At 47.8% G+C, this 25,253-nt stretch overlaps 1 protein-coding gene across 1 annotated transcript in view; it reads left to right on the top strand.

The window, feature by feature from the left end:
* Positions 1-4,126, top strand: part of GFER (growth factor, augmenter of liver regeneration) — a 42,744-nt gene extending 38,618 nt beyond the window's left edge. The window contains exon 3 of the mRNA XM_063934920.1: positions 3,748-4,126. Coding sequence (XP_063790990.1) covers positions 3,748-3,910 — 163 coding nt within the window. The 3' untranslated portion in view covers positions 3,911-4,126. The remainder of the gene's footprint in view (positions 1-3,747) is intronic.
* The last annotated feature ends 21,127 nt before the right edge of the window (positions 4,127-25,253 follow it).

The raw sequence follows: 25,253 nt of genomic DNA, 5'->3' as shown, positions 1-25,253 counted from the left end.
GGTGATAATCAAGGTACCCCTCCTACAACAGGGAAAGGGGTACTATTCCACACTATTTGTGGTACCGGAGCCGGACGGCTCGGTGAGACCAATTTTAAATCTAAAATCCTTGAACACTTACATACAAAGGTTCAAATTCAACATGGAGTCACTCAGAGCAGTGATTGCAAACCTGGAAGAAGGGGACTATATGGTGTCTCTGGACATCAAAGATGCTTACCTACATGTCCCAATCTACCCTTCTCACCAAGGGTACCTCAGGTTTGTGGTACAGAACTGTCACTATCCGTTTCAGACGCTGCCGTTTGGATTGTCCACGGCACCCCGGGTCTTTACCAAGGTAATGGCCGAAATGATGATACTCCTTCGAAGAAAGGGAGTTTTAGTTATCCCTTACTTGGACGATCTCCTGATAAGGGCAAGATCCAGGGAACAGTTGGAAGTCGGGGTAGCACTATCTCAGATAGTGCTGCGCCAGCACGGTTGGATTCTCAATATTCCAAAATCGCAGCTGATCCCGACGACACGACTTCTATTCCTAGGGATGATCCTGGACACAGTCCAGAAAAAGGTGTTTCTCCCGGAGGAGAAAGCCAGGGAGTTATCCGAACTAGTCAGAAATCTCCTAAAACCAGGCCAAGTCTCAGTGCATCAATGCACAAGGGTCCTAGGAAAGATGGTGGCTTCTTACGAAGCAATCCCATTCGGCAGATTCCACGCAAGAACCTTCCAGTGGGATCTGCTAGACAAATGGTCCGGGTCGCATCTTCAGATGCATCAGCGGATAATCTCGTCACCAAGGACAAGGGTGTCTCTCCTGTGGTGGTTGCAGAGTGCTCATCTTCTAGAGGGCCGCAGATTCGGCATTCAGGACTGGGTCCAGGTGACCACGGATGCCAGCCTGAGAGGCTGGGGAGCAGTCACACAGGGAAGAAATTTCCAGGGCTTGTGGTCAAGCCTGGAGACATCACTTCACATAAATATCCTGGAGCTAAGTGCCATCTACAATGCTCTAAGCCTAGCAAGACCTCTGCTTCAAGGTCAGCCGGTGCTGATCCAGTCAGACAACATCACGGCAGTCGCCCACGTAAACAGACAGGGCGGCACAAGAAGCAGGAGGGCAATGGCAGAAGCTGCAAGGATTCTTCGCTGGGCGGAAAATCATGTGATAGCACTGTCAGCAGTGTTCATTCCGGGAGTGGACAACTGGGAAGCAGACTTCCTCAGCAGACACGACCTCCACCCGGGAGAGTGGGGACTCCACCCAGAAGGAGAAAGGAAAGGCCACAGGTGGACATGATGGCGTCCCGCCTCAACAAAAAACTAGACAGGTATTGCGCCAGGTCAAGGGATCCTCAGGCAATAGCGGTGGACGCTCTGGTAACACCGTGGGTGTACCAGTCAGTGTATGTGTTCCCTCCTCTGCCTCTCATACCCAAGGTACTGAGAATCATAAGAAGGAGAGGAGTAAGGACTATACTCGTGGCTCCGGATTGGCCAAGAAGGACTTGGTACCCGGAACTTCAAGAGATGCTCACAGAGGACCTGTGGCCTCTACCTCTAAGAAGGGACCTGCTCCAGCAGGGACCCTGTCTGTTCCAAGACTTACCGCGGCTGCGTTTGACGGCATGGCGGTTGAACGCCGGATCCTGAAGGAAAAAGGCATTCCGGATGAAGTCATCCCTACCCTGATCAAAGCCAGGAAGGATGTAACCGTACAGCATTATCACCGTATTTGGCGTAAATAAGTTGCGTGGTGCGAGGCCAGGAAGGCCCCTACAGAGGAATTTCAACTGGGTCGTTTCCTGCATTTCCTGCAAACAGGACTGTCTATGGGCCTAAAATTAGGGTCCATTAAGGTTCAAATTTCGGCCCTGTCGATTTTTTTTCCAGAAAGAACTGGCTTCAGTTCCTGAAGTTCAGACGTTTGTCAAGGGGGTACTGCATATACAGCCTCCTTTTGTGCCTCCAGTGGCACCTTGGGATCTCAATGTAGTTTTGGGGTTCCTAAAATCACATTGGTTTGAACCACTCACCACTGTGGACTTAAAATATCTCACATGGAAAGTGGTAATGCTGTTGGCCCTGGCTTCAGCCAGGCGCGTCTCAGAATTGGCGGCTTTATCCTATAAAAGCCCTTACCTAATTTTTCATACGGACAGGGCAGAATTGAGGACTCGTCCTCAATTTCTCCCTAAGGTGGTTTCAGCGTTTCACTTGAACCAGCCTATTGTGGTACCTGCGGCTACTAGGGACTTGGAGGACTCCAAGTTGCTGGACGTAGTCAGGGCCCTGAAAATATATGTTTCCAGGACGGCTGGAGTCAGAAAATCTGACTCGCTGTTTATCCTGTATGCACCCAACAAGCTGGGTGCTCCTGCTTCTAAGCAGACTATTGCTCGTTGGATTTGTAGTACAATTCAGCTTGCACATTCTGTGGCAGGCCTGCCACAGCCAAAATCTGTAAAAGCCCATTCCACAAGGAAGGTGGGCTCATCTTGGGCGGCTGCCCGAGGGGTCTCGGCTTTACAACTTTGCCGAGCAGCTACTTGGTCAGGGGCAAACACGTTTGCTAAATTCTACAAATTTGATACCCTGGCTGAGGAGGACCTGGAGTTCTCTCATTCGGTGCTGCAGAGTCATCCGCACTCTCCCGCCCGTTTGGGAGCTTTGGTATAATCCCCATGGTCCTTACGGAGTTCCCAGCATCCACTAGGACGTCAGAGAAAATAAGAATTTACTTACCGATAATTCTATTTCTCGTAGTCCGTAGTGGATGCTGGGCGCCCATCCCAAGTGCGGAGTGTCTGCAATACTTGTACATAGTTATTGTTACAAAAATCGGGTTATTATTGTTGTGAGCCATCTTTTCAGAGGCTCCTCTGTTATCATGCTGTTAACTGGGTTCAGATCACAGGTTGTACGGTGTGATTGGTGTGGCTGGTATGAGTCTTACCCGGGATTCAAAATCCTTCCTTATTGTGTACGCTCGTCCGGGCACAGTATCCTAACTGAGGCTTGGAGGAGGGTCATAGGGGGAGGAGCCAGTGCACACCAGGTAGTCCTAAAGCTTTACTTTTGTGCCCAGTCTCCTGCGGAGCCGCTATTCCCCATGGTCCTTACGGAGTTCCCAGCATCCACTACGGACTACGAGAAATAGAATTACCGGTAAGTAAATTCTTATTTTATATATATATATATATATATATATATATATATATATATATATATATATATATATATATATATATATATATATATATATAAAATATATTTTATTTTGAAAGGGTCCTTTGTGTCTGCACTCATGAAGTCCTGCCTCACGGAGTAAGGGGGAAGGATAAGGGTGCACAACTCAGATAAACCATAGAGAAGCAGTATTGGGCATGGCAGCTGTACAGTAAATAAATTGTATGAAGACCTGCCCATCTCACATCTGTCTCTAACCGTGCTGACGGCTTTCGTGCTGTAGTGGATGGCAGGCAAGGCCTTTACTCACGTCTTGGAGGTGGTCCTTCAGTTTGTCAATAAGGGGTTAAGCTAACTATACTAAACGCATCCGGTGGTTGTGTCCTGAGAACTGGCATCAAGGAAAAATTCTACCGCTTCAACAGCTGAATGCCTTGGTCTGCTGGTCTACTGTTTGTAGTATACACGGACATGAAAGTGTGTGACCAGTTATTTATTACTCTTCGCTTTGCTTTGAGGCAGAAGGTGATTGTGTCTGTGCATTTGCTTTGTTTCCAGACTAACTAGCACTCAGCCTGACACCCGCAGCAGACACAACCTGTCACAGTGGATGTGCATGATTCACAACGAGATCAATAGGAAGCTGAGCAAGGTGGAATTCGACTGCTCGAAGGTGGACGAGAGGTGGCGCGACGGCTGGAAGAACGGGTCCTGCGACTGATCGATCTGGTCGTTTCTTTCCTCTATTTGGCTAATATTGGCAGGTTCTAGGAGAGCAGCCAGTGACTTTGTGGCAGACAGGTTCAGGTAGAAGGTGACAGATTTGTTTTTCTTCTTTTGTGCTAAAGTTTTGATATTTTGTAAAGTAATAAGTTGCACTACTGCAAGACTCGGCCTATGTCCTGAGAATGTGCGTGAATAAACCGCGTGAGCGTGACCTGCGGCATCTCCTGTCTGACATCTGGAAAGCAAAACTTAGTGCTTTTTTTTATACATTTGAGAATATAGGAGAGAGGACAGAAAAATACTAATAGCAATTGCCATTGCTGACCCTATTACACAGTCCTGGCGAGCCTTTCTCTTCCGTGCCCCGTGCTGGTCCTTATTACATAGTTCCTAGCTAGCCTCTCAAATCAGTGCCTGTTGCTGACCCCTATTACTTAGTACATAGCTAGCCTATCACATGAATGCTCAGCTGTCTTGTCTATAGCAAGATAGGTTGTAAAGGGTAATTTATTTAGTAAAAAAAAAAAAAAGATCCAGATAAAGTGAGTTTATGGTAAATTTCCTCTTCCGAGGTGGATGTGGCTTCCCGTGCCTTTCACTTGTATTGCGGAATGTTGCAGATGTATTTTCTCTAATTTCCGCTTTTGTACTGCAGAAGTCACTATCTACAAGGTGGGTCTTCAATCTGCGGCCCTCCAGCTGCTGTGGACCTACACATCCCAGCATGCCCTGCCTCAGTTTTAGCATACATTAATAGCAAAACTGTGGCCGGGCATGCTGGGATGAGTAGTTTCACAGCAGCTGGAGGGCCACAGGTTGAAGACTCATGATCTACGGTGTGTTTTCGGTTTGGACATAATCTGGAATAAAGCAGTCTTTCTGTAATCCATTATTCTTGTCTGGCCATTTAATGAGTGCCGGGTAACAGGATCCTTATTGAATCTGCACAAATAAAGGGTTGATTGGGCTGGAATTTTATAACCACATGATTGTACTGGTGATTTCACACACAAGTCATCGGGGGTCACCAATCGCCCATTTTATCAGGGAATTCTGAAAACAATACCACTCCATCGGGTTGCTATGAGAGGGTGTAAATTATGGATTGCAGACAAACTAGAGGGTCACAAATGCTTCTCTCTTAGCAGTCACCACTGGTTTCCTCCTAGGGTGTAGATTTACTAAGCAGCGGCTTATGAAGACTGTGGCTTTGACTGATTGTTTTAAATGGAAATCTGAATATATTCTAAATATGCTGGGTTTAGCGTTTATTCCAGTTGCCATTTTAATACAATCAAAGCCATTGATTTTCATTGGCTTTGTCTGATTAACTGTTCCTTAGTAAATCTACCCCGTGATCGCGAGTGAATAAAAATTTAGGTCCCAGGGACCCATTACGTTAAAAAATTGGTGTCCTACTCCACTGTTTCTGGGTCCCATCACATATTATGGGGGGAGAGTCAGGGAGAAGTTAGGGTAGAGGGGGTAAGGGCAGGCAGTGCTGAGGGTAGGGAGGGCTAAGTGCAGACAGCAGTTGGGATAGTGCTGAGGGGTAAAGAAAGGGCTAGGGGCAGGCAGTGCTGGGGGTATATATCAGCTGGGGTAGTACTGGGGGGCAAGATGGGGGTTAGGGGCAAACAGTACTGGGGGTAGGGAGGAGGAAAGGGTAGATAACAGCAGGGGCAAGTAGTTTCCAATGCTTTAAGTGTAATAATACATTTGAAAAAAATACTGTGTTCCTAGCGGGATGCGGTTAATCCCGCGGGACCGCGTCCACTGGGACCCACCCATTTTGACAAAGTGAGTCCCCGGTCCTCAATATAGGGTAAAATACGCACTATAGCGCGTTTTTGCGAACACTGCTACCTCTAGGGGCCTTCTCTAAAAATTTGCACGATTCCGACGAGTTGCCCATATTTTTAATACCGTAATAATTTAAAAGGCAAAGTTAGGTAAGTGATTGCCTCTTTAAAAATCTGGGCAGATTTGCCGGATTCTCGCTTGTGCCTGCATCTTGCAGCCTATTGCATAACGTTTTAGGAATCTGGTGTTAGGACCAGAAATAATGCATTTAGATTGCTGACACCTATAGTCAGCAGAGAAAGTTGCTGCTGTCCAATTATTTGTTTTCTTTCTCTTTAAAGTGCACTGGTAGATTTTACGTCTTTTTATGACTTAATCTGTGCTTTTCCTCATGCAGCGTGTTTCATTGATTATTAATCTTCTGGTGTAATGAACGATATTCTCTCCTTCTGTAGTTTATATTGCAGTGTGATGCATTCTGGGATCATAGTAAAAGCTGAATATGGTTCTATCTGCCATTTTATATTTCCGTATTGATAGATTAGGATATCCGTAATTTATTGAACGTTCTACGATTCTTTTACAATTCTGCCATTCCAGATGTTGGACGTTGGTGAATTAAATGTTGGTCATAAAGCATCATTTGTTTGTATACATTGTTTTGATATCATCAATAAAACTTGAAATACATTAACAGCGTGCATTGCTAAATAAAATCAGCAATTTGATACGTTTTGTTCTCTTCTCTGGAAAGTGTGGTCTTGACCACAATAGACCCAGCTTTATACAAGCATTCATGTTACTAAAACATATTGTGAGTTCTATAGACATAATTACATAGGTGTGCTTACATCTTTCATCCTTCTGTCTCCCGCTGTGCTGCTCCAACACTAACTGCTGTGTAAATGACATTGCTTGTATGGCGCCACCTGTAGACAGTGTTCAGGAGCAGCAGTAGATGGGCTGTGGGTACAACACAAGAGTGGTGGATGTTAAGACCCAATAAAGAGAGTGATTACCTAATTTGATTATGTTGAGCACATATGTGAATTACACCGCCCTGTTTTGAAGACCGTGGGTGATGGAGGATTTGTGGAATCCCTGTGAAGATAAGCCCCAGATGTACGATCTCTCTAACAGAATGGAAAATAGACATAGGGCCTAATTCAGACCTGATCGTAGCCCTGCAGAATTTTGCAGGGCTTCGATCCTGCACACTGATATGCGGGGGGACGTCCAGTACAGGGCTATTCCGCCCCGCATGTCAGGGTTCCCCCCCCCCCCCCCGCAGAAGTACAAAAGCATCGCACAGGGGCGATGCTCTTGCACTTCAGGAGTAGCTCTGGGCCAGCGCAGCTTTTGCGTGCTGGCCGGGAGCTACTCGTCGCTGCGTGTGACGTCATGCAGACGCTGCGGCCTACCCCTCCGTACGGTCCGGCCTGCCTTGGCTGGACCGCGCCCACAAAACGGTGGCAAAATGGCTTTATGCCACCCCCTCCCGCCCAGCGACCGCCTCTGCATGTCAATCAGGCAGAGGCAATCGCTAGGCAACAACAGCCGTCGGCTGTCAGCCATGCGCCAGCGCACTGCGGCACCAGCGCATGCACACTTCTGACCTGATCGCTGCGCTGCGATGAAAGGCAGCATGCGATCAGGTCAGAATGACCCCCATAGTTTGAAAAAGGTAGGACAAGTCTTCCTTTTCCCTGACCTTGCGTGCCATCTGTTTTGTGAGAATTGTGTCTAGTCTTAGGGTGTGTACACACGGTGAGATCCTTACTATGCCCGATTTTCACTTGCGATTTCCCTTGAACTCCCTGGAGCCCAGATAGCACAGATTTTGACTAACTTTTCTTTAGATATGGACTATGTGTGCTTACCATTTTGACTTATGTGAGATGTCATTGACATGTGAGATGAACTAGACAGTACACCGATCTAGCAAGGATTGACTTGCCTGCACAGTCTATCTTTTCATGCGATGCCGACCTGGCGGGACCGCGCATCGGGATCGCAAGGTGACTTTCACCTTGCGATCTGCACTAACTTTTCTTGCGATTTTGACTATATAGTCAAAATCGAAAGAAAATATCTCACCGTGTGTACACACCCTTAGTCTGCTTCTTCAGAGGGTTCCCTGAGGACTTTGATCTTCCTTCTGTGCATCTGCATAAAACAAAGAAGAATACGGGAAGACCAAATTTCGTCTGTGAGTGCAAATCCGTAGTCCAGTTGCAGAAATGTATTTATTGAAGAGGACCTGCCACCTTCAGTACCCATAGTAGCGGTGTCTGTTTTGTGGGCTCAAGTAGTGTGTAACCTAGTAATTTCCTGGAAACCACACGACCTGATGTGTTCATGAGATCCTGGTTCCTAGTGAGTTCTATGCCCTCAAGTGCCTGCCTCCATTGTAACATAGTTTTTGAGGTTGAAAAATGACAATTGTCCATCGAGTTCAAACTGTTAGTATTAAAAATATTACAGTATAGAAGATCACTAATTTTAACTTTGGAGAATGTTTAACTGTATATTCCTCTTATTTATTTATTTTTATAGTTTTTTTTTTTTTAAGCAAGTGTTTTTTTATGGTTTTGTAAGAACATCATAACAGAAAATAAAAACAAAACAACACATACAAATAAATAGTTACAAAACCACATGTGTGCTCTTCATGCGTCGCCTATAGAAAGTAGCTAGGCTATACGTTAAAGAGGCATAACTATATATAAAGCGCATAACCATCAAGTAGTACCACAATCTGTAGATAGAGAGTATTAAGAGTTTTGAATGATATCAGTAATCGACAATATAAGAAAGATATTATAACATCAATAAATTGCAAGGATATATCAATACCGTTTATCATAATATTGAAAAGAAAATCAAATGACGTGCTTAGATGTGCGGGAGGTATGCTAGAGCCGGGAGTAGCCCAGCGTTTTATACAAAACATCCACATAATATTTAAGGTGAAGGATCAATAAAGTGCCGAGAGTTCTTCCAAGAGCCCCATACCTTATCAAATTTGATTGGACAGTTACGTTTAGTATACATAAAACGCTCATGGGAGAGAGTAGTATTCACCAAAGCAACCCATTCAGCAGATGATGGAGGGGCAGGAGCCATACAGTTGCGGGCCATACACACTCGGGCTAATGTTAAAGTGTTATTACATAAGGACGAGAATAAGACGGGAGGGATTCTTGTAAATCAAGACCAAATATACAAATACGTGGAGTCATCAATGGAATCTGTATACCTGTGTGACACACAGAGGCCGTGACATCTTTCCAGAAGGCATACACCCGTGGGCACTGCCAAAGCAAGTGCCAGAACCCAGCAGCTGGAGCGGAACATTTCGGACAGTTATCAGAAGCCGAGCCTCCAAACAAACCACAAGGAGTCCAGTAGACCCTATGTAGGATGTACAGCTGTATCTGCTGGAATCTAGCACTCGCCGAGGCCGCATGCGGAGAGGCCAGGATATGGGGGGTCATTCCGAGTTGATCGCTCGCTAGCAGTTTTTAGCAGCCGTGCAAATGCTATGCCGCCGCCCACTGGGAGTGTATTTTCGCTTAGCAGAAGTGCGAACGAATGTATCACTGACTGACTACAAACTTTTTTTTGTGCAGTTTCAGAGTAGCTCAAAACCTACTCACCGCTTGCGATCACTTCAGACTGTTCAGTTTCTGTTTTGACATCACAAATTCGCCCAGCCACGCCTGCTTTTTTACTGGCACACCTGCATTTTTCTGAACACTCCCTGAAAACGGTCAGTTAACACCCAGAAACGCCCACTTCATGTCAATCACTCTGCGGCCACCAGTGCGACTGAAATGCTTCGCTAGACCCTGTGCAAAACTACATTGTTCGTTGTGCCAGTACGGGGCGCATTGCGCCGCATACGCATGCGCAGAACTGCCGTTTTTTAGCCTGATCGCTGCGCTGCAAACAAATGCAGCTAGTGATCAACTCGGAATGACCACCATGGTCCCAGTCTTGATCATCAATTATACCCAAATCTTGTACCCATTTAACTAGGAGGGAGCTCAGCCGATCCGACCCAGAGGAGGAGAGGAGGGAGGAGTAGAGAACAGAGACCCTTCCACGAGAAGGCAACATACGGATTATTGTATGAACAGGGGATTCAGAGAGTTGTGGAGCAGAGCCCCGCCACTGCGCAGTCAGTGCATGTCTGAGTTGCAAATACCGAAAAAAATTATGTCTAGGGATGGCATATGTAGTAGATAAATAATCAAAACTATGGAGCACTCCATCCTGATAAAGTTGTCCCATGGCAGACACCCCGAAAGAGGTCCAGCCAGAGCAACCCCCTAAGCCATAAGTTTCAGAAAAAGACCTATCGTTCCAGAGTGGAGAGCAGGGGCCTATTGTGGAATCTCCCAGCAATTTCTCAGTCGCCAGCCAGACTCTACGAGCCTGTTGTAACAGTGGGGGAAGAGAGGACAATGAAGTATGTGCTAGTAGAAACTGCAACGGAGAAATTATTAGGCCGGCTTTATCCAAAAGAGCCACTGGGATGTTCCTATAATCCCCTGGGGTAACTCATTCACAAAGTTGTACCAGCTACGTAGCTAAATACACTGCTCAAAGAAATAAAGGGAACACTAAAATAACACATACTAGATCTGAATGAATGAAATATTCTTATTAAATACTTTGTTCTTTACATAGTTGAATGTGCTGACAACAAAATCACACAAAAATTATCAATGGAAATCAAATTTATTAACCCATGGAGGTCTGGATTTGGAGTCACACTCAAAATTAAAGTGGAAAAATACACTACAGGCTGATCCAACTTTGATGTAATGTCCTTAAAACAAGTCAAAATGAGGCTCAGTAGTGTGTGTGGCCTCCACGTGCCTGTATGACCTCCCTACAACGCCTGGGCATGCTCCTGATGAGGTGGCGGATAGTCTCCTGAGGGATCTCCTCCCAGACCTGGACTAAAGCATCCGCCAACTCCTGGACAGTCTGTGGTGCAACGTGGCGTTGGTGGATGGAGCGAGACATGATGTCCCAGATGTGCTCAATTGGATTCAGGTCTGGGGAACGGGCGGGCCAGTCCATAGCATCAATGCCTTCGTCTTGCAGGAACTGCTGACACACTCCAGTCACATGAGGTCTAGCATTGTCTTGCATTAGGAGGAACCCAGGGCCAACCGCACCAGCATATGGGGGGTAATTCCAAGTTGATCGCAGCAGGAAATTTTTTAGCAGTTGGGCAAAACCATGTGCACTGCAGGGGGGGCAGATATAACATCTGCAGAGAGAGTTAGATTTGGGTGGGTTATTTTGTTTCTGTGCAGGGTAAATACTGGCTGCTTTATTTTTACACTGCAATTTAGATTGCAGATTGAACACACCACACCTAAATCTAACTCTCTCTGCACATGTTACATCTGTCCCACCTGCAGTGCACATGGTTTTGCCCAACTGCTAAAAAATTTCCTGCTGCGATCAACTTGGAATTACCTCCATGGTCTCACAAGGGGTCTGAGGATCTCATCTCGGTACCTAATGGCAGTCAGGCTACCTCTGGCGAGCACATGGAGGGCTGTGCGGCCCCCTCAAAGAAATGCCACCCCACACCATTACTGACCCACTACCAAACCGGTCATGCTGGAGGATGTTGCAGGCAGCAGAACGTTCTCCTTGGCGTCTCCAGACTCTGTCACGTCTGCCACATGTGCTCAGTAAGAACCTGCTTTCATCTGTGAAGAGCACAGGGCGCCAGTGGCAAATTTGCTAATCTTGGTGTTCTCTGGCAAATGCCAAACGTCCTGCATGGTGTTGGGCTGTAAGCACAACCCCCACCTGTGGACGTCGGGCCCTCATACCACCCTCATGGAGTCTGTTTCTAATCGTTTGAGTAGACACATGCACATTTGTGGCTTGCTGGAGGTCATTTTGCAGGGCTCTGGCAGTGCTCCTCCTGTTCCTCCTTGCACAAAGGAGGAGGTAGCGGTCCTGCTGCTGGGTTGTTTCCCTCCTACGGCCTCCTCCACGTCTCCTGATGTACTGGCCTGTCTCCTGGTAGCGCCTCCATGCTCTGGACACTACGCTGACAGACACAGCAAACCTTCTTGCCACAGCTTGCACTGATGTGCCATCCTGGATGAGCTGCACTACCTGAGCCACTTGTGTGGGGGTTAGACTCCGTCTCATGCTACCACTAGAGTGAAAGCACTGCCAGCTTTCAAAAGTGACCATAACATCAGCCAGAAAGAATAGGAGCTGAGAAGTGGTCTGTGGTCACCACCTGCACAACAACTCCTTTACCATGGTGACGCATAGAATTGGAGTACAGAAACACTAAGCCAGCATTGCCCCAGCACAGCACCAGCTGCCCCCCACGCAGGAAGAGGACATACATAAATCAGCACGTCTAATACAAAACAGCACAAAAAAAAGCACACACAAAAAACAAAAAATAAAAGTAAGAAAAACCTAACCCCAAACATTGCGAAGACTCTAGAAGAGAGTCAGACTATAAAAGAAAAAGTAACTAACTACGGGGCAACGAAACCCCATAACCCATAGGACATGAAGTCCCCAGCCTATCATCAGGAGCATGCCAGTAACAAGTATATAACGGGCCTGACAAAAAGCAGTACAGTAGGCATCCATCACGCAAATGTCAAACAATAAATGCTAGAAAAAAAAAAAATACAAGCAAGGAATACGCATAAAAGTCTCTCAAGGTGGAACAGCGTGGTGATGAGGCTGTAGATCAATCCAAGCAGAAGCTTCCCCTTGTGAGTCAAAGAAATATGTGCGGTTGCCAGACACCACCCGAAGCCGCGCAGGGTATAACATGGAATATTGTAATTGTAGATCACATAGCTTCTGTTTAACCTGTGCAAACTGCGAACGGGATCTCTGGACCTCAGCCGAAAAGTCCTGAAACACGGCCACCCTCTGACCCCCATGTTCCAGCGGACCTTTAATCCTAGCAAGACGTAGAAGAGTATCCCTGTCTTTGTAGTGAAGGATCTTAGCGATAACAGTCCTGGGCTGTGCACCTGGAGGAAGGGGGCGGGTGGGAACTCGGTGGGCCTGCTCAACAGCAAGCTGTTGGGTAAACAAATCTTTGCCGAATGTGGATAATAACCAGGTTTCCAGAAAGTGTTCTGGTTGGGAACCCTCTTCCTTTTCGGGGAGGCCCACAAAGCATTGTTCCGCCTGAGGCATCCCACGATATCCATCAATTTAAGTTTACACGCAGACATCTGTGATTCCAGGGAAGTAAGTCAGGCAGGTATAGGCATACAGGAGTCTTCCAGCGTAGAGATACGGTTCTCCGTCTCCCCAACCCTGTCCCTGAGCTTCTGCATATCTTGGCGTATAAATGAAATATCGACATGAACCTCCGCCACTTTATCAGCAAGACGCTTCTCAGAATCCGTAATGGCTTACAAAGGTTGAGACATAGTAACTTCAGCAACTTCCGCCATGTTGGGAGAAGGGGGAGAGGAGGCAGCTGACGACAGAGATGAAGAGACAAACAATGGTAGTTGCTCGATCATTCCTGGAGATAATTATGTATCAGGTGCTGGAAAGGGGGAGGGGTCACAGACAAACAGACAGAGAGGGGGGTTGCAAATCCCACCCCCCACATTTCCCTTCAGCACACTAAAAATTACCTGTAACCATACCTGAACCTATCTGGTAATAGAAATTCAGAGAATTAGTTTACACATGTTTGCAAACACATGTTTAAGCTGCTGAGCCACTTTCAAGGCTTCTCCGAACACTATATGATAGCAGTGCCCACATAGGGCCATGTCATTTGTCACAGTAGGCCTCATGATAAAGGCTATTACTAAAACACATCCAGACAGAGAGCTTACTTACCCAGAATCTCCCATTGGCACTACAAGGAACAGCATGCCTTCCAAATACTGCTCCCATTCAATGCGTCTCGCACACAAGCAGACAAACAATAGTAGTTGCTCCATCATTCCTGGAGATAATTATGTATCAGGTGCTGGAAAGGGGGAGGGGTCACAGACAGACTGAGAGGGGGGGTTGCAAATCCCACCCCTACATTTCTCTTCAGCACACTAAAAATTACCTGTAACCATACCTGAACTTATCTGGTAATAGAAATTCAGAGAATTAGTTTACACATGTTTAAGCTGCTGAGCCACTTTCAAGACAGAGATGAAGATGCAGAGGAAACAAGAGTCCGTTCTACGTGAGCAAACTGCGCTAGATGGGCTGCAGCAGAGGTGCGGCGTCGCCGGACCATCAGGCTTACGCAGTAGAGCCTGATAAGTGATGGTTATGTTATAAATCTCCAGACAGGTAGAAAGAGGTGGCACAGGTATGACAGCGCTCCAGAAATGTAAGTGAAAATCCAGGGAGAGTGGAGGGGGGTGGGGAACAGAGAGAAGTCACCTTAATGAGTGCACAGCCGCCGCAGAAACAAATGTTGAACTATGTAGAGTCTGGAACACACAGGTATGCAGCACAAGAGCAAAAAGGGGAGGAGAGGGACACCACCACTCACCGCACCACAATCCTCAGGCACCTCCAGCAATAGGGAGGCTGCACCAGGGTCTGTCCAAGAAGCTGTATAATAAGATGTTGTCTGTATAAACAAGTGTGGCAGGCTTAGGACACTGGCCCTCATTCCGAGTACGTTCGCCCAGGCACTCCCCCGTTTCTCCAGCCACTCACGCGTTTTTCCCAGAAACGGCAGCGTTTTCTCTAACGTCCTTGAGGATGCTGGGACTCCGTAAGGACCATGGGGAATAGACGGGCTCCGCAGGAGATAGGGCACTTTAAGAAAGCTTTGGATTCTGGGTGTGCACTGGCTCCTCCCTCTATGCCCCTCCTCCAGACCTCAGTTTTACACTGTGCCCAGAGCAAGATGGGTGCACTGCAGAGAGCTCTCTGCCTGAAAGCATTTTTGTTTGGATTTTTCTTTCTACTTTTTACTACTTTTTTACAGGGAGCACTGTTGGAAACAGGCTCCCTGCATCGAGGGACTGAGGAGAGTGGAGCAGACCTTCTTGTCAAAGATAGGCTCTGCTTCCTCGGCTACTGTACACCATTAGCTCCAGAGGGGGTGAACGCAGGTTCTTACTGGGCGTCCACCCCCGGAGCCGCGCCGCCGTTCTCCTCACAGTGCTAGAAGTACAGAAGACAGAAGTCGTCAGGCGGCAGAAGCCTTCAGCTTCACTGAGGTAACGCACAGCACTGCAGCTGTGCATCATTGCTCCCATACACCTCACACACTCCGGTCACTGTAAGGGTGCAGGGGGGGGGCGCCCTGGGCAGCAATATAAACCTCTGCATGGCAAAAGGACTATATACATGTACAGGTGGGCTCTGTACATGTATATAAAAGAGCCCCCGCCATATTTTACTAAGTTTGAGCGGGACAGAAGCCCGCCACCGAGGGGGCGGGGCTTCTCCCTCAGCACTCACCAGCGCCATTTTCTCTCCACAGCACTGCTGAGAGGAAGCTCCCCGGACTCTCCCCTGCTTACACACGGTGAAAGGGTGCTTAAAAGAGAGGGGGGGGGGGGGGCACATAATTGCCGGTTTACATATTACACAGCGCTGCTGGGGAAAAACATTTTGTGTTGGTCTCCAGGGTTATTGCGCTGGGGTGTGTGCTGGCATACTCTCTCTCTGTCTCTCCAAAGGGCCTTGACAGGGATACTGTCTTCAGAAAAGGGGTTCCCTTTGTGTGTGAAGTGTGTCGGTACGCGTGTGTCGACATGTTTGACGAGGAAGGCTCGCTTACTGTGGAGGGGGAGTGTTTGAATGTCAGGTCGCCGTCGGCAACGCCGACACCGGAATGGGTGCATATGCTGAATGTCTTGAATGCAAATGTCAATCTATTGTATAAAAGGTTAGACAAGGCAGAAGCTAGGGATCAGTCAGTTACCCAGTCCATGCCTGTCCCTGTGGCGCCAGGCCCGTCGGAGTCTCAGAAGCGCACCATATCCCAGATCGATGACACAGATACCGACACAGATTCTGACTCTAGTGTCGACTATGAAGATGCAAAATTACAGCCGAAGGTGGCAAAAGGTATTCGGTACATGATTATGGCCATTAAAGAGGTTTTGCATATTACTGAGGAACCCCCTGTCCTTGACACGAGGGTACACATGTATAAAGGGAAAAAGCCTGAAGTCACTTTTCCATCATCATTTGAATTAAGTGAATTGTGCGAAAAGGCTTGGGACTCTCCAGATAGGAGACCACAAGTTCCCAAAAGGATTCTTATGGCGTATCCTTTTCCACAAACTGATAGGATACGCTGGGAATCTTCACCAAAGGTGGACAAGGCGCTGACACGCTTGTCCAAAAAGGTGGCACTGCCTTCTCAGGATACGGCTTCCCTCAAGGAACCGGCTGATCGCAGGCAGGAAATTACCTTGAAGCACATTTACACTCACTCCAGTACTATTGCTAGACCGGCTATGGCGTCGGCCTGGGTTTGTAGTGCGGTTGTGGCATGGGCAGATTCCTTATCTGCGGAGATTGACACCTTAGATAGGGATGCCATTCAAATAGAGCATATCAGAGATGCTGCCTTGTATATGAGAGATGCTCAGAGAGACATTTGTTTATTAAGCTCCAGAATAAATGCTATGTCTATTTCTGCTAGGCGACTCCTATGGACCCGGCAGTGGACGGGATATGCCGATTCTAAGCGGCACATGGAGTCCTTGCCGTACAAGGGGGAGGAGTTGTTTGGAGACGGCCTCTCGGACCTTGTCTCTACGGCTACGGCTGGTAAGTCGAATTTCTTACCTTATGTCCCCCCGCAGCATACTAAAAAGGCAACTCATTATCAAATGCAGTCCTTTCGTTCCAATAAAAACAAGAAGATGCGGGGATCGTCCTTTGTTACCAGAGGAAAAGGCAGGGGAAAGAAGCTGCACACAGCTAGTTCCCAAGAGCAGAAGTCCTCCCCTGCGTCTGCAAAGTCCACCGCATGACGCTGGGGCTTCCCGGGGGGAGACAGATCTGGTGGGGGCTCGTCTTCGGTTTTTCAGCCACGTCTGGGTTCAATCGCAGGTGGATCCCTGGGCAGTAGAGATTGTTGCTCATGGATACAGGCTAGAATTCGAAGACTTGCCTCCTCGCCGGTTTTTCAAATCGGCTCTGCCGACTTCCCCGTCAGAGAGGGAGTCAGTGTTGACAGCAATCCAAAAATTGTATGTTCAACAGGTGATTGTCACAGTTCCTCATCTCCAGCAGGGAGAGGGATATTATTCAACCCTGTTTGTGATCCCGAAACCGGACGGTTCGGTCAGGCCCATTTTAAACCTGAAATCTCTGAACTTGTACTTGAAAAGGTTCAAGTTCAAAATGGAATCACTCCGGGCGGTCATCGCCAGCCTGGAGGGGGGGGATTGGATGGTGTCCCTGGACATAAAGGATGCATACCTTCATGTTCCAATATTCCCCCCCTCATCAGGCGTTCCTGAGATTTGCAGTGCAGGACTGTCACTACCAATTTCAGACGTTGCCGTGTGGGCTTTCCACGGCCCGAGGGTTTTCACCAAGGTAATGGCGGAAATGATGGTGCTCCTGTGCAGGCAGGGGGTCACAATTATCCCATACTTGGACGAACTCCTAATAAAGGCGAGATCTCGGGAGAAGTTGCTGGACAGCGTGTCTCTGTCCATGAAGACGTTGCAGCTACACGGCTGGATTCTCAATATACCGAAGTCCCAGCTAGTTCCTACAATGCGTCTGACCTTTCTGGGCCTGATCCTAGACACAGACCAGAAAAAGGTTTTTCTTCCGATCGAAAAGGTTCAGGAACTCATGACCAAGGTCAGGAACCTATTGAAACCAAAGAAGGTTTCAGTGCATCAGTGCACGCGGGTCCTGGGGAAGATGGTGGCTTCATACAAGGCCATCCCTTTCGGCAGATTCCATGCGAGGACTTTTCAATGGGACCTCTTGGACAAGTGGTCCGGGTCCCATTTACAAATGCATCAAAGGATCACCCTGTCTCCCAGGACCAGGGTATCTCTCCTGTGGTGGCTGAACAGTGCTCACCTTCTAGAGGGTCGCAGGTTCGGCATTCAGGACTGGGTCCTGGTGACCACGGACGCAAGCCTCCGAGGCTTGGGAGCAGTGGCACTGGGAAGAAATTTCCAAGGTCTCTGGTCAAGCCTGGAGACTTGTCTCCACATCAACGTCCTGGAGTTGAGGGCCATATACAACGCCCTGTGTCAAGCGGAGAGCTTACTACGGAGAAGACCGGTTCTGATTCAGTCAGACAATGTCACGGCAGTGGCTCACATAAACCGCCAAGGCGGAACAAGGAGCAGAGTGGCCATGGCAGAAGCGACCAGGATTCTACGCTGGGCGGAAGGCCATGTAAGCGCGCTGTCAGCGGTGTTCATCCCGGGGGTGGACAACTGGGAGGCGGACTTCCTCAGCAGGCACGACCTGTATCCGGGGGAGTGGGGACTTCATCAAGAAGTCTTTGCACAGATCGCGGATCGGTGGGGCCTGCCTCAAATAGACATGATGGCGTCCCGTCTCAACAAAAAGCTAAAGCGGTATTGCGCCAGGTCAAGGGACCCTCAGGCGGTAGCGGTAGACGCTCTGGTGACACCTTGGGTGTTCAGATCGGTCTATGTGTTTCCTCCTCTTCCTCTCATAACCAAGGTGTTGAGAATTGTAAGAATAAGCAGGGTCAGAACAATCCTCATTGTTCCAGATTGGCCACAGAGGACTTGGTATCCGGAACTGCAAGAGTTGCTCACAGAAGATCCGTGGCCTCTTCCTCTAAGGCAGGACCTGCTGCAGCAGGGGCCCTGTCTGTTCCAAGACTTACCGTGGCTGCGTTTGACGGCATGGCGGTTGAATGCCGGATCCTAGCGGAAAAAGGAATTCCGGAGGAAGTAATTCCTACCCTGATCAAGGCTAGGAAAGACGTGACGTTGAAACATTATCACCGTATATGGCGGAAATATGTTTCTTGTTGTGAGGCCAGAGCTGCTCCTACGGAGGAGTTCCATTTGGGCCGTCTACTTCACTTCCTTCAAACAGGAGTGACCTTGGGCCTAAAATTAGGGTCCATAAAGGTCCAGATTTCGGCCTTATCCATTTTCTTTCAAAGAGAATTAGCCTCTCTTCCTAAGGTACAGACTTTTGTGAAGGGGGTGCTGCATATTCAGCCTCCCTTTGTGCCTCCGGTGGCGCCTTGGGATCTTAACGTGGTGTTACGTTTCCTCAAGTCACCTTGGTTTGAACCACTTAAAACTGTGGAGTTGAAATACCTCACGTGGAAAGTGGTCATGTTGTTGGCGTTAGCTTAGGCGAGACGTGTTTCAGAATTGGCGGCTTTATCGCATAAAAGCCCATACTTGGTTTTTCACGTGGATAGGGCAGAGTTGAGGACTCGTCCTCACTTTCTGCAAAAAGTGGTCTCATCTTTTCATGTGAACCAACCTATTGTCGTGCCTGTGGCTACAAGGGACTTGGAGGATTCCGAGTCCCTGGATGTAGTCAGGGCTTTGAAGATTTATGTGACCAGAACGGCTCGGATCAGGAAGACTGAAGCTTTGTTTGTTCTGTATGCGGCCAACAAGGTTGGCGCCCCTGCTTCAAAGCAGACTATTGCTCGCTGGATCTGTAACACGATTCAGCAGGCGCATTCTACGGCAGGATTGCCGTTACCGAAATCGGTTAAGGCCCACTCCACTAGGAAAGTGGGCTCTTCTTGGGCGGCTGCCCGAGGGGTCTCGGCAGTACAGTTGTGCCGAGCAGCTACTTGGTCGGGGACAAACACCTTTGCAAAGTTGTATAAGTTTGATACCCTGGCTGAGGAGGACCTCCTGTTTGCTCAATCGGTGCTACAGAGTCATCCGCAGTCTCCCGCCCGTTTGGGAGCTTTGGTATAATCCCCATGGTCCTTACGGAGTCCCAGCATCCTCAAGGACGTTAGAGAAAATAAGATTTTACTTACCGGTAAATCTATTTCTCGTAGTCCGTAGAGGATGCTGGGCGCCCGTCCCAAGTGCGGACTTCTTCTGCATGACTTGTATATAGTTATTGCTTACATAAGGGTTATGTTATAGTTTTCGGTGATACCGGGGCTATGTTGTTGTTCATACTGTTAACTAGGTAAGTTTATCTTAAGTTATACGGTGTGATTGGTGTGGCTGGTATGAATCTCGCCCTTAGATTTACAAAAATCCTTCCTCGTACTGTCCATCTCCTCTGGGCACAGTTTCCCTAACTGAGGTCTGGAGGAGGGGCATAGAGGGAGGAGCCAGTGCACACCCAGAATCCAAAGCTTTCTTAAATTGCCCTATCTCCTGCGGAGCCCGTCTATTCCCCATGGTCCTTACGGAGTCCCCAGCATCCTCTACGGACTACAAGAAATAGATTTACCGGTAAGTAAAATCTTATTTTTTCACACACACCCATAAAACGGCCAGTTTCCGCCCAGAAACACCCACTTACTGTCAATCACACTCCGATCACCAGAACGAAGAAAAATCCTCGTAATGCCGTGAGTAAAATACCTAACTTTTGAGTAAAATAACGAAGCGCATGCGCTCTGCGAACATTGCGCATGCGCAGTAAGCGACTAATCGCAATATAGCGAATGAGGGCCACAGTTTCTCTGTGACAGTGCAGGAGAGTCTTCTCAGTGCCCGGGTCAGACAGCAGGCAGCGGTAGAAGCACAGGCGGGAGCAGGTCCGCGCTCTCCGCCGGATCCAAGATGACGCCCGACAGTCCCTCACAGTCAGCGCGCCCACCGCGGCAGCTATAGCACGGGGGAGAGCCGCACACAGAGCGGACTGAGCGGTGATCCCCGTGGTCAGTCCCCCAGCCGTCCCCAAGGTGAGTCAGGCTGAGCAGGAGGCTAGGGCAGGGCGGACACAGTAGGCTTCAACGACTCCCACGATGGCGCCGGTCACACGCAGGCCGCAGCAGCATGGCACACTCAGGGGCACCCAGCACAGAGATAAGGCACAGGAACGTCCTAAAACTAGACACAGGACGGGCAGCAGCCTTTAAAACATCGTGCAGGGCAATCTGGCACTTATACAGGGCAACAGGAGAAATGCAGAATTATTAGGCTGGGGAGCTAGAAAATCACGTCCTACTCCATGTCCAGCTAGGCCACACCCCTTATTGTTATATTATTTTATTACTATAGTCAAGTGCGTGATTTATCCACCATAACCCTGTATATCCTTATCCATTAGGAATTTATCTAGCCCATTCTTAAAAGTAATGACCGAGTCCACCATTACTACTCTCTCAGGCAGGGAATTCCAAGTACTTATTGTCCTTACTATGAAGAAACCTTTCTGTCTCTGTGTGCAAAATCTCTTCTCATCTAACCTAAGTGGGTGTCCATGTGTCCTTTGTGGTGATCTTACCAAAACAAATCCCCCCTAGCTCTGTGTATTGACCCCTTATATACTGTATTTGTACATGTTAATCATGTCCCCTCTTAATCTCCTTTTTTTCCAGTGTAAACATGCCTAGCCTATCAAGCCTTTCCTCGTATTCTGGCGTCTCCCTTAATAAATTTGTTCGCCCGTCTTTGAACCTTTTTCGAGTTCCAGGAAATCCTTTTTGTAGTTCCATTGTGTGTAGGTGAGACTGTTCAGAGATATGTGTTGGACTTGATACTGATGTGGAATGATAAGTCCAGAGTTCCTTTCTTGACACCAGCCAGATGCAGTCAGCAAGCATTACTGTGTGACTGGCATAACAATTTGCTGATACTGATGCTCCTGGGCTTTCGGTTTAGTGACCACACAGTTCTTCATGTTAGCAGAAGGCCCTTTATTTTGCTGTTGATAGGCCTTGAGATTAGCAGGAAGCCCAGACCACTCACTCCTCAGTAGAACAGAACCAGCTCTGATGACCATTCAGTGGCTAATCCTGGATGGTTGCACCTCCTTGAGGCTGGATATTCCTCTAGGAAGGTTTTAAGGCTTAACTGCTCTAGGAAAAGATTGTACGATTTTGTTTTTTTCCTTTAATGAGGTACTTTCTTACCAGCCCAAAAAAACCCTGAAATAACCAGAGTAGCCGGTATAGGAACTCCATTATTCAATGTGGAAGGAAACAGCATTCATAAGCTTCTGTGTGAGACTCCTAATGCTGGCTACAGGCACTGCAGTTTCTGGTAATTGGCTCAGTTGTTGCAGCGTGCGCAATACAATAACTATCTGCTTGGAAAGTCATTGGGCAAATGTAGACAGAGGACCACTCTTGACCAATGCATGTCGGCGCCTTCTCGCTGCTGTACTGTACCAGGCCTACTGTAAGTGATTCTAGAAGTGATCTAGCCACTTGAACAGGAGGTCCAAATGGTCAGATAGAGTTCAGCTTTTGGTGTTGCTCCCAAAAAATATCACTTGATTTATGAATGAGTTACACTACATCAATGGAGTTCTTGGATAACATTATTAATACCCGACGTGGGGGTCTGTGAGCAGGAGTAACCAATTGGAGTACTTTTCTTGTGCACCAGCCAACCAAAGGCAAGCTGCTCTGATTAGTCACTCACAGGGAACCCCTTTTCATTTGTTTGCATCCTATCTCTGCTAGCAGCAGCTCCTGTGTCCAGGGTATTCTATTTATTTTTTCTTCTTTGGATTATCTTGATCAGCACAGAAGGCAAGAAGATGCCAGTAGCTTTAGAACATGGGTCTTCAACCTGCGACCCTCCAGCTGCTGTGGAACTACACATCCCAGCATGCCCTGCCACAGTTTCGCTATTAAGGCATGCTAAAACGGAGGCAGGGCATGCTGGTATGTGTAGTTCCACAGCAGCTGGTGGGCCACATGTTGAAGACCCATTCTTTAGAATCAAAATAAAGATGGAGATAAGGGATGTGGTTGGTATTTATTTCTAATAAAAGTAATTTCTCAGCTGCCATTGTCATTAATTACTATTTTTCTGTGTGCCTTCAGGTACCAGCAGTCCTTTGCTGTCAGGGCATGGTGGCGTTTGTAGTTCTCCAAATACCAGCATGCTCTGCAAGCCATGGATATGCAGTCTAGTTAGGGACATTGGGATGAGCCCCAGTGCTATTCAGCGCCAAGGGCAAAGTTTTTTGGTTTTTTTTTTCTTTACAGACACCCTAGAGCAGGGATGACCAGACCTTTGGATTTGGTGATCTACTCTAAATGACAAAGATCTTTCACGATCGACCATAGTACGTTATACATGTTGTAATATAATTCCTCCAATTCATATTATGCTCACCATTCACATGCCACACAATAGTGCCCCAATTGAACATTATACCACACCGTAGTTCCTCTTATTCACATTATGCCACAGCGCGGTGCCCCTTATTTACATTCCACACAACAGTGCCCCCTATTCACATTATGCCACACAGCAGCGCCTCCTATTCACATTATGCCACACAGCAGTGCCCCTTATTTATATTCCACACAGCAGTGCCCCCTATTCACATTATGCCACACAGCAGTGCCCCTTATTCACATTATGCCACACAGCAGTGCCCCTTATTCACATTATGCCACACAGCAGCGCCTCCTATTCACATTATGCCACACAGCAGTGCCCCTTATTTACATTCCACACAGCAGTGCCCCCTATTCACATTATGCCACACAGCAGTGCCCCTTATTCACATTATGCCACACAGCAGTGCCCCTAATTTACATTCTACACAGCAGTGCCCCTCATTCACATTATGCCACACAGTAGTGTCCCTCATTCACATTATACCACACAGTAGTTCCCCTCATTCACGTTATGACACACAGTATTGCCCCTCATTCACGTTATACCACTCAACGGTGCTTCTTATTCACATTTTACATTGACTTTTGGATGATCTCAAATGTGTAGCTTTACCTGCTTAGATAATGCACTGCAACCGCGGGCGAGTACGTGTGCCCACTGAGCTCTCATTCACTGTGACTTATGGTCATACACTGTTGAAGTGTCACGCCATTACACCCACATGCCTAGTGTGAGCAGTAGTAACGCCGGCACCGGGCAATACAGGCTGTTACATGTGACAGCCACAGCTAATAAAAATCAGCCTGATTCTTACTGGCTTCTGCACGTCCCTGCGATCCACCTGTCAAGTGTCTGCTGTCGCGAGTAGATTGCCAATGACGTTCTGGACACCACCGCCCTAGAGAAATAAGCCCTTTTGTAGCGTCATACACAGCTGCTGGTTGTGGGACGGCTGGAACATGCCTTTACAAAATTAATGTCTTCTTTGGTGAATACTTTTTTTTTTCTTCAGTGCTACAGCAACACCGAGTATTATTGTCCGAAAAGTACCGGAGTACAAAACCTAAAAGGAGGCTTCCCCTAAAAGAGAAACAGTCGAGGTCCTGTATGGTAACTGTGTGTACTCTATTTTCTCATAAGGAAGCACATCTAATTTCCGCCTGGAATGCTGGAATGGGCCCAGTGTTACCTTATTTGCATAGACAGTAAGATGGGTATGACCTGTCCTGTAGTAAGCTAGAGAATGGAGTTGGCCTCGCCATATCAGAGCCACTGTGTGTTAAATTGAAGTGATGTCCCCGAGATGTTAATTGTCGGGGGCCTGGCCCAGCATCGCTCAGTGGGACTGCGACTTGCAGCAGCAGCTTTGCCATAGCAACGACTACAGCATGTCTGCCGTCTGAGATGCTGTGATCCGTGACATGGAAGCAAGTCTGCCTCCCAGCATGTGACTGCCTCTCTCTCTTCCTTCCTCTGTCAGCTCAGTGTCATGAGTAGGAGGCGAGAGGGTTGGCTGCTAGTGCCTCCTTTGTAACCTGTAGACAGGACTGTGCCACCTGCCCATGTACAGGGCCTTCAAGCATTACCTCAGCTCCTCGCAAGCCACTGTATTATACGCACATTTATATCATTCATCTCTGTCTCTTAGTACGCAGTCTCATTTTATTACTGTTTGCTCCCAATATTAGAGCGCCATGAATTATGCTAGCGCTATATAAATACATATTCTAAGTATTCAGACCAATCGATAAATAAAAATGTATATTATTTATCTTACGTCCTAGAGGATACTGGGGTCCACATTAGTACCATGGGGTATAGACGGGTCCACTAGGAGCCTTGGGCACTTTAAGAAATCAATAGTGTGCACTGGCTCCTCCCTCTATGCCCCTCCTGCCACACTCAGTTTAGAAAATGTGCCTGGAGGAGCCGATCACGCTTAGGGAAGCTCCTGAAGAGTTTTCTACATTTATTTATTATGTTTGTTATTTTCAGACAGGGCTGTTTGGCAACAGCCTGTCTGCTCCGTGTGACTTAAGGTCCATACACACTTGTCGATAAAATGAGCGACGTCGTTCATTTCCCCCCTCCCTGAGCGACGTCGCTCATTTTATCGGCAAGTGTGTATGCCGCCAGCGACGACCGATGCGCGGCCCCGCGGGTCGGCAACGATCGTCGCTGTCAGCAGTGCATGCATGCTCGATCTGGACTGTTGTCCAGGAGCCGCATGCACGGCTGGCTCAGTGTTTACGGGCGGCCGCCGAC

The sequence above is a fragment of the Pseudophryne corroboree genome, chromosome 7 (genome assembly GCF_028390025.1).
Source record: "Pseudophryne corroboree isolate aPseCor3 chromosome 7, aPseCor3.hap2, whole genome shotgun sequence".
NCBI classification, from domain to species: Eukaryota; Metazoa; Chordata; class Amphibia; order Anura; family Myobatrachidae; genus Pseudophryne; species Pseudophryne corroboree.
This window is presented reverse-complemented; position numbering and strand designations above follow the sequence as displayed.